This window comes from Leuciscus leuciscus, assembly GCF_965113295.1.
Source record: "Leuciscus leuciscus genome assembly, chromosome: 1".
NCBI lineage: Eukaryota > Metazoa > Chordata > Actinopteri > Cypriniformes > Leuciscidae > Leuciscus > Leuciscus leuciscus.
In genome coordinates this window covers 46,419,533-46,430,029 of record NC_138725.1, presented here as the reverse complement: position 1 = coordinate 46,430,029, position 10,497 = coordinate 46,419,533, and the positions used below count along the sequence as shown (strand labels likewise).

At 37.2% G+C, this 10,497-nt stretch overlaps 1 protein-coding gene across 1 annotated transcript; it reads right to left on the bottom strand.

Annotated features, from left to right (window-relative positions):
• Positions 1-3,176: 3,176 nt before the first annotated feature.
• On the bottom strand, positions 3,177-5,235 carry uts2r5 (urotensin-2 receptor 5). The gene is given in 2 exon segments (XM_082178706.1): positions 3,177-3,790; positions 3,792-5,235. Coding segments are annotated over 2 exon segments (1,083 nt in total). The 5' UTR covers positions 4,838-5,235; the 3' UTR covers positions 3,177-3,753.
• Positions 5,236-10,497: the final 5,262 nt, after the last annotated feature.

Here is a 10,497-nt window from a genome sequence, read left to right as displayed (position 1 = left end):
GCAAACATGGCTCTTTTATTATGAATTGACAAGGTATAGTAAACATAATGCATTGTCCAGAGGACCCCAACTGATCATTGTGGCAGAATTAAAAGGTTTGTAGATCTCTCTCAAATACTGGTAACTGCTGATTTCAAGTATGGGTAGGTTGGTACCACTTATATAATTGATATATATAATCTAGATCAGTGGCGTGTACACTTTCCATTTCAGGTGGTACAACAGTATACAACTGGTTGAACCGCCTGACATAAAAACAGTCAAAAAATGAATTTAAAGTACACTTTGAAATGTTATTTAACAAATAAAACAGTAGGGGTGGTGGTAGCGCAATGGATAAGACACATGCCTTTGGTGTGAGAGACCCGGGTTCGAATCCACTGTGAGACACCAATGTGTCCCTGAGCAAGACACTTAACCCCTAGTTGCTCCAGAGGTGTGCGACCTCTGACATATATAGCAATTGTAAGTCGCTTTGTATAAAAGCGTCAGCTAAATGTAAATGTAAAACTTATTTAAACATATTGTTCATTACTCAAAAATATGCAATACATCCGTTTTTAAAAACACCTTTTTTGAAGCTTTATTTCTAGATAGATAGATAGATAGATAGATTGGTGACTTTAAAGAGGCACATTTATGCACATTTATGCCCCATATCTTAATGTAATGACCAAAAATGTAGCATTAACTGCATGTGTCCAAAGACTAAGAAAACAATTACCTATCAGCCTCTCCAACAAAGTAAGTCTTTATTCTGAGTGGCACAGATCCAAGACAAATAAAGTGACCATCCTAGCTTCATTTTGTGAAAGTGGAAAATATGCTGGCCCTGGGAGAGATGAACAGTGGCCAATTATGCTCAGACTCCCTTAGGATGCAACAGGCTCTGCGGCAAAAGGTGATGATTGAAATGATGAAGACATTTCAAAGTAGGTCAGTGTAAGTTGAAAAGCATGCATCCGAGGGCCATGACTGGCGTCATATGGAAGAATGAACTTGAAATCTAAACATGGGATCTTACCAATATAAACTGCCACCACAGTCGTTGCTTCTCTAACTCAAAGAGAGGAATGTAGCACCTGTGGGCTTCAACTCATGTGCCATAATCCAAAAAGCTTTTGTATCCTCATTAAAAAACATATTTTTGTTCCAGAATGAATGGTTCATTGGCAAATGGCTACACAAACATATCAGCTATTCATAAAAGTCAGAAAAAAAATTATCATAAAAGGTGGTTTCACCCAGTCAGTCGTCAGTCAAATTCAGACATTAACAGCTTCGTAGAAGGAAAATCTATTGAAATGTCAATCAATGAAATCAGAACCCTGCAATTATGACTGCCAAGCCACTAAAAACCACAGCCAACAGATCTATTCACTTGTAGATGGGATCTCCTAAATCAGACTTTCATCAAAATAAGAAATAGAAAATATTTGCTCGATTTGAGAGGTTTTCTGTCCAAAACATAGTTTTAAGAATCATAATGTTTTTGATTTCAGATTTCAGAGAAGTCGCACTAACTGAGATTGCTGGCTTGCAATGGTTCAAATGGTTAATCTGTTGGTTTGTTAAGAGAACAGACATAGGCCTGTGGCTAATCAAAGTGATAATGGTAAATTATTATATGGGATTGCAAAACCCATATATTTACAAAATAATCTACTTTTTGGAATTTGAAAAAAAAAGAAGAAAAAAAGAAGTAGATTATTAAATCACCATCAATGCGTACAGTAAAAAAAAAAAACAATAATTTTATAGCTTTATTTTTTATTTTTATTTTTTATAGGCCTATAGTTAAAATCCATATTATATTGGATTTGAAAATATTGTAAAGTGCAACTCCAAACGGATATACAATTACCTTTATCTTTTTATTTATTATTTTAATGTTGCTCAGTTTTAAAAAAATCGCATAACTTTTCCAGATGTCTCTCTCTCATTGTATGATTTTTTCGTGCTTTTTTAAATATCTTTTCTGAAAATGTTTCATAGAATGAAACTTTTACTTTTGGTGTTAGTTGGACTTTTTGTGGCTGCTCCACATGTAAGCTAAAATATTTATGTGGGAAAAATATTGCTTGGTATGAGATCATTGCACAACTTAAAGAGAGTCGAGAAGAAGTCCAAAAAGCATTGACTACCGGGATAACAGCCACATATATGGTTTCAATTCTTCAACATAAAATAGAACAGTCAGTACATAGATAGAATAAGCGTTTGGCTTCAATTCCACTTGACCGTTTAGAGAGTACAAAAATGATTTAGACCATGAGAGTCCAAGAGACTACTGGATGCTTAACAATGTACTAACCTGTTTATGGAAAACAGCCTGAAGTGACTCATTTGTTTATTGGTGGTGTAAACCTGTATGAGCTGCTGAAAGTGATTTCACAGCTCACTGCTCAGCACTTAAGAAAAGTTTACTCAGGCCATGAATACAATACCTCATTCACTGCTATGGAAATTCTTGACCGTGCTTTAAGTTTATTTCCACAAAACAGGAGAAGAATAAAATTAAGAGGAAACATACAAATAATAAAATCAAGCTAAAAAGTCTTTCATGCATTATTTTTGACAATTTAGTAAAACAGAACACAAAAGGCCTATATAAGGATGTGATGCATTGATAATATTCCAGTTATTGTCACTTATGGTAAGACTATAGTCTATATGCAATATGTGGACATTTTTCCAGGTCTGGTCACATATATGAGCATTTCAAGCACATAATCTGCTTTCTCTTTTATCAATAGCATGCAACTGAAAAAGTTTTTAAACTACAATATAAAGTACTCAAGAACAAAATATTTAATATGTAAACTAGCCTTTTTAAATAACAAAGCACATTCAAATACAAATTATATTGAAGGTCATGTGTGATTTTAAATAATCAGAAACTGAATATCAAGCTTAACATACTATTGCACATTAACCTCTTTCTTGATTGCACACATTTTCCACATAATAATCTAACAAAGAATATTTATGGTCCTTTAGTTCAGAACAAGTCACCATTTTACTAATATCTATTTGGTCAGCGATCTCTCTAGATGCATAAAAAGAAATAGTGCAAAATGTTAACATTCATATTTATGAACAACTTATTAATCTGTACAGAAAATTCCTTTTCTTTCTTTTTATTTTATTTTTATTTTTTATACAATTTGAGACAACCTAAAAGTAACATGTTCCCAAATGGTTAATTTTAGGTTTTATTTTTACAACCATAAAATAACTCTTACAGAACGTTCCCTCATAATTATTTTAGAACAAAAAGCCATTCTACATCTGTAAATGATGCATTCTAACTAAAAAGCAAAATTTAAAAATGCAGGTTTAGGGATTCTGGGGGTGCTGGGTTTAAAATTGTATGTTCTGAGAACGTTCTGGGAACCAAAAACTAACATTACCAGAACGTTCTGAGAACTAATGTTTTTTGGGACAGGGCTATAGCATGACGGTCCATTTCTCTGTGCCCAATAGCCTACTGTCCTTTTTTTTAAAGATAAGAAAAAATTGATATTGACGCTATTTTTGTTAGAAGATTCAAACATACATTATACAAAACATTCTATTTTGCTGTAATCTGTGGTGGATGTTTGCCTGATTGGTTGTGTAAATAAAAGAAGGGGGAAATGAGTGACCCCTAAAACCCTTCCTTTCCCCATACAACAATCAATTATCCAACTGCCATGTTTAAGAAATATTCTCAAAATTTGCTAAGCATCCAGAATGCCATTAGGGTGCGTATTAGTTAAGTATTCGAGAACTGTTGACTTCCAGAAGAAACAGACCTTTGAGATGACAGTCTGAACCTTTTCTTTAACTCTTTGCTGTTTTTTTGTCTATCCCTCACATATTCCTGATAATTCCTCGTTAATAAAGTGTACAAGAAAGGGTTGATACAACTGTTACTGTACGCCAAACAGGTCACAACAAAGTTAATGCACACCACCGTGCTGCTCAAGAGCCTCCCGTGCGCGTTATAATAGATACTGAGCAACTGCCACAACCAGAAGGGTAAGAAACACGCCCAATAGGTCAGAACTATACCGAAGATCATGTATAACACCTTTTGCTTAGGACACTTCTTCATTCCTCTGGATGGGAATACAGAGGTTTGCGACAGCCAGTAGGTCCGGGCTAACTTTAGATAGAGATAACCGATGATTAATCCAGGAGCCAAGATGCAGGTGTTGAACAGAACGGTCAGATACACCCTGTACGCGGTCATCTGCCAGGTCGGGTGGCACATGCGCTTCTCTACTCCATTGTGCACGTCTCTCTTGAGGTCAATCATGATCATGGTCGGTAGAGCCAGGATGAAGGAAAAGAGCCACACCAGGCATGTGACCGCGCGCCTGTAGCGCCGGGACCGGCCGAAGGTGTCTAGCGGGTTCACGACGGCCAGATAGCGCTCCGTGCACATGGTGGTCAAGATGAAGATGCTCGCGTGCATGGTGACGAAATCCAGGCTGAACAGAACGCGGCACCCAATGTCGCCAAAGTACCAGTCCTTCGCAAAATACGTCCAAACCACGAACGGGATGGTGGAGAGGTACAGCAGATCCGCCAGAGCCAAGTTCACAATGTACACATACATCGATCCAGTTACGCGCGCAGAGGTGTTCACAATGACCAGAGTGTAAACGTTTCCAACCACTCCAACCAAACACATTATGGTCAAAACTGTGCCGAGTATGGATGTAATAAGCATATCGTAAGAGGACGCGGGCGCGTGCTCGTCGGGTCCTGCTATTGTTGGTGATATGTTGGTAAAAGGAGCAGAGATGTTCTCCTGATTCCTCACACCAAGTGCATCATCTGATTCCATTTCAAAAAAGCTTCACTTCATTCCTCGGTGAATTAAGTTCAATTGAACTGTTTGAGGAGCATTGCAATGAAAAATGTCCCAGACTTCAGAGGTAACTGAAATTTTCATTATACAAAATATATTAATAGCTATTAACTGTGTCCGCGTTCTCAGCATGTGCGCGCAAAACTTCTCAGGCTGCAGGTCCAGCTGGTGTAATATTGTCATAGCTGCATGTGCATGGGTGGGATTAATGAGAATCGGGTCTAGTCCGTAGTGCATCACCTAGACCTAGAGCAATAAAGGGTTCTAGACTAAGTGCGCAATGCGCACTGCGCGCGTTTCACGATTGCTTCAGTTCCTTCTGTGTATCAGCAACATGAAAGGAATTTGGCCTTTCTTAATAAAAAGAACAAAGAGAGTTACGAGAGAGTTAATGATTAAAATTACTTAAATGACTAATTATTAAAATGATTATTAATATACCTAGTGCAATTCATATTTAAGATTTAAAACTTGAATTTGATTGAATTTAAAATATGATGTACTTTTTATCTTTTACACCACAGAAAGTCTTTTCATTAACTATTACCACAACATCTTTGTTTCTATATATTTAACCATGTAACTCATAAGGATTTCTGTTATGTTTTGGATTCTCAATGATTTATTTTAAAGTGGCTGTAAGTGTAACAAACATTTACAACTTAGATTTTAAGTTTTCAATCATATTTGTCATATTCAGTCGTATTTGTCTAAGTGAAAGTGATTTTAAAAGTATAAATATAAATACTGAGATAAAATGTAAAATAGCCTTTTATTTTCAGTAACTGTGCAGACAGTCATTAAAATACATGTATGGTGGGCTATGGATTTTGCAGCTCATACCATATTTTAAACTTTCTCAAAATATTTGACAGCTAATGTTAAGACAGCACTGAGATTTGTGTTTCCTAATATAACATTTATTGTAATGTATTATTTACATATTTAGAAAGTCTAAAATGGCTTTACATATGGGAAATCTCGATACAAACATGTCAATGCAGATAATTATGTTTTCATTACAATAAAAAGGTTAGTAAATTGCTGGCAGAGAATATGGTTTGTGCTGGTCTAAACCATTCAATTCAATTCATATTTATTTGTATAGCATATTTACTTTTCACAATACATATCGTTTCAAAGCAGCTTCACAGAAAATGCATGTGTCTAAATTATAACTTAGAGTGATCTGTTATCAGAGGTGACTGTGTCCAAGTAATGGATTTCAGACTAAACAAGTCTATAAGAATAGCAGAGTGAAATGAGCCAGTGTCAGCAGACAGAGAAGTGTAGAAATAGCCTGGCACCATCTGTGTTAAGTGTTTGCTGGGTGGAGACCTGTCATTTCTGCACAATTATCAACTTTTCTGGAGCTCTGACCACCTGAATTTTATCAGCAGGGAGCAGACGGCTCATTTGCCCATTACGCTGAAAATAAACTCTGGTGCCCGTAAAAATGCATCCCATCAAGAAGTAGTATGAAACTGTAGGTCCTTAAAAGACTCTTTTCTCATGATTCATTTTCATACCTTGTTTTTCAGCTTATGCTTTTTCAGTAAACGGTGTTTGGATGTTGAACGAAGAAACATCAGACATTTAATTGATAACACATCCACTGAAATAAATACATCCGTGAGGGGTTCAAAGACGCCTCCACACATCATAAGCTCTGGATCTTTTCAAATATAGATACACACACACATATGCTTGCGGTGTGTGTGTATATATATACACTCCCCCTGCAAGCATTTAATTGGGAGACAATTATTTGCTCTCTGTGATGCCCTCAGCCAAAACACTGCAACCTTTTCACTGAGAAAAACTGTTTGAAAGAGCAGCAAAAAGGAACATCCCAAAGCCCTGGTCTTTGACATTATCCAGACCCGTAGCAGCGGCACACAGCTTATCTGCCATAAATATGACAGCAGCTAAAGCTCCAGGTACACAAAGCAGAGAGAGATCCAGACGTACATCAGTGACAATTCAGTGTAGGAATGCATCTCTGTCAGGTAACTTACAAAAGTCGCATTCATTTTCCTTATAGCCGGAGGAATTTATCATGGTGAAACTCCAGGTGCACAAAGCAGAGAGAGATCCAGATGTACATCAGTGGCAATTCAGTGTCTGAGACTGCACTACTGTAAGTGATCTGACAGTAGATGAAAAGTACTAGAAAATACCAAAGAATTGAATATGAACTCGGTATGCAACACAATACAGTATAATGTCAATTACAGTACAGCAAGAAATAAATTAATTCAGCGTATCACTTTCTTGGTATTCTGAGAAAAGGCTTTTTCTCTATTATGAGCAGTATTTTTCTCAGTTCTGCAAAAATAGAGTACATGTAAAAAAAAAAAAATGGCTTGACTTAGTATAGAAAAAAAATATTTTTGTGTGTGTTCAGCAGAAGAAAGAAATTCATACAGGTTTGGAACAATTTGATGGTGAGTAAATGATGACAGAATTAAAATTTTCTGGGTGAACTATCCCTTTAATGTTGGTAAATGTGTGCTGTTTTAGTTCACACTGTGACACTTGAGTTAACTATAATATTTGCTTGTGTTTTATGAATGAGAACGTGGTTAAACCTGTGAAAAATTCAGGCATTTTTGTGTAGAGTTTTTGCAGAAATCTACGAAAATTGGAATGTGTATGAAATCAGGTGAAATATGTTAAACATTTGGAGAAATGTTTCTTTGTTTTGAGAGCTGAATGAATGGTTTGGGAAATTGTCCAAAATTAATCAGTTATAGTGTGTTAGCAATATATATAATATAATATAATATAATATAATATAATATAATTGTTGCACAATATGTATATTTTTTACAATAAACCAAAGGTAAAATAAAACATTTATGTAGCCCGTTCAGCATATGGTTGATTGTGGACACAGGACACAGAATCTGTGGAAAATGGACAGCATTTTTTTTTTATTATCAAGAGCAGTTTAATGTTTCCTGGTCATGATGTTTTTTTTTCCCATTTAACACTCTAATAAAAGTTCACTCCACCAGCTCCTAAACAAACCTTCAGCAGGAAAGCTGTGGGAAAAGATGATTAGATTTGTGGATCATCAAAGAACATAAAAAAAAAAAATTAAAAAAAAAAAATGTAGGGATCCCCAAATATTTTAATATCTTTCATTGAGCTTATCAGAGATCAACAATTAAAGATGATTAAACCTAAAAAATTTATATAATGCTCTTCTGTTAACTTGTGATCATTTATAGAAAACAAATGAGAGCATTTCTGTCAGGACTATATCGCCAAGGATGATTAGCATACAGTTTGGATTGGCGGTATGGTTCTGTTCTGGGGAAGAACTCCCTGCCCAGCAGGGTAAGTAGCGATAACCCCTCCAGAACAGAACCAATGTATTGCTGTTCTTAATGACAATTTTTTATACATGACAACATCATTTAAGAAAAATGAGTCTGATACAAAGAGGTATATCAGAGGTCAAGTCCTGACTGGAGAGAGGAGGAGCTGGGGATGGAGGAGGGTAATAATTAGCTTGTGAGAAAGGAGCTTATATGTGTTTTAGACGTGGATCAGCTGAGAGTCAGGAATGCGAGCTTGACTAACGTGACCTGCCAGAACTTCAAGAATGCTTGATTTGTTCAAAATGCTTTTTATTTGTACACATGTAAGGGTTGAATTAAATGATGGGGCATTTAATATTTATTTGTAACATTTGTTGACTGTTCTCATACTGTGTTTTCCAGTATTGCTTCATTAACAGGGGTATTTCCCCTATAAACCGAGTGAAGCAAAGAAACGGGTGTAGGCTAGTACACAATAACATCAGTGTATATTTTCAAGTCTTTAGATGAAATATGATGTAATACTTTTAGCTGTTAGTCTGAAGAGAGGGTGTTCTTAACATTTCCAAATAAAAAGCAGTCAAGGTAGGCTATCTTTATTGTCCCGTAATAAACCTTTCTATAAAGGAACATCTGGATTTCTTTAATTTACGTCTTTCATGGCAGATGATGTTGGCAACGTGAAGAAAACGTGGCTGTTATTTGTTGTAATTTTAGATTACACAACTCGTTTTTATTGAGCAGTAGATATGATCCTGTAGACCGTTTTACTGCTCTATCTCCCTCTCTCTGGGAGTATAAGGATCAGATGCTTTTGGTGTTATATCACATTTCACAAAAGGCAAATAAAGGCGTCAAAAACTGAAGCATGGACCAGCGTCACACAGCCGACGCCAAAGGCGCCCCTCGGCGTCACTCTATGACTAATTTGGAACTCCGTTGCTTTCAATGGGAAACCTGTGGCGTCAAAAACAGACGCGAATTTTATCTTTAAAAATCGCGTTGAAGAAGTCTCATTCCGAACACATCGCGATATTTGGCATCAGTTCACGTGTGCCAGATGTTGGTAAGTAGTGTAAATATCATAGACATAATAAATACATAGACGCCCTATTGGCCGCTGGATCGTACGTCAACGGCGCCGCCATACTGCGGAGGGCAACTTTCCCATACCTCTCATAACGAGAATTGAGAAAAATGCCTATTTCGTGTGCTGCTTGGGGCTTTACAAATCGCCACACAATTGAAAACAGGTCTCAGGGAATTACCTTTCACAAGCAAAACTGAAAATTTGTTTCTGGTTGTATTTCATTTACTATTTTTATTTTCAGAGGAGAAAGGCCGCGAAATTTTAAAATACTACGGTTATTGTGTCACGAAATGTAGTTTTAAGAGTTTTTCAGTCGACAATGTAGTTGTTTAAAGCTCAAATCTGTGGTTTATTTATAAAGATAGCGCCTATTTAAAAATGTTATCTGAGGGTTTCGGAGTTGTGAGATCCAGCGATCACCGGGCGCTCAGCGCTCATGTACGTTACCCCGCCGAGAACAGCTTACCTCGGCTGGTCCTTCTGACGTTCGCCGCTGGATCTGATGTCTTTAGTCTAGTGGTTAAACATGAGAATAATTAGTCTTGTGTATATCTAAAAGGCTGGTTCACACGGCAGGATAATTAGGCAGATTTTAGCCCCGATTCACCCCTTCCGACAATCTTAAGGATGCTCCGATTATCGTAAAATAATCTGATCAGATATTCCTGCCGTGTGTGGTGTGTAAAGGCTGCTCTCGTCTGCTCGGAAGGACGTCGGGACCGCTCCGATCTCAAATCGGGGATATCCAACATGTTGGATTTATTTGGCCCGATTTCTTCTCGTGTGTGGTGTCCCCCGAGCACGCAGCCTGTGGACTGTGGAGTGTAGCCAATCAGAAAGCGAGGTGACGAGGCGGCGAGGAAACACCGGGAAATATAATCAAAACAGCTGGCGGCATGGCGCACCAGAAAGTCCGGTGGACGTCAGAGATCATCGCCTTTTCTTTTGATAACGTTTTTTTTCGGTTAAAAACAAACTACAAACTATTGCCACTGCATCCTCTTCGTCTGCCATGATTGTTTACTCTGAAGTCACGTTTGATCTCGAGGTATTTTGCGCGATTTCCCGTCTGATCTGGGAATGCTCGGGAGTCAAATCGGTTCGTGTGTGATGTGTTGATTTTTCCGTGTGGCTGCGCACCACACACTGTACGACCAAAACTGTTAGACCCGTGGTTTTTTATCCCCGTGTGTGGGGTCTCTCAGGTTTGGAAAATC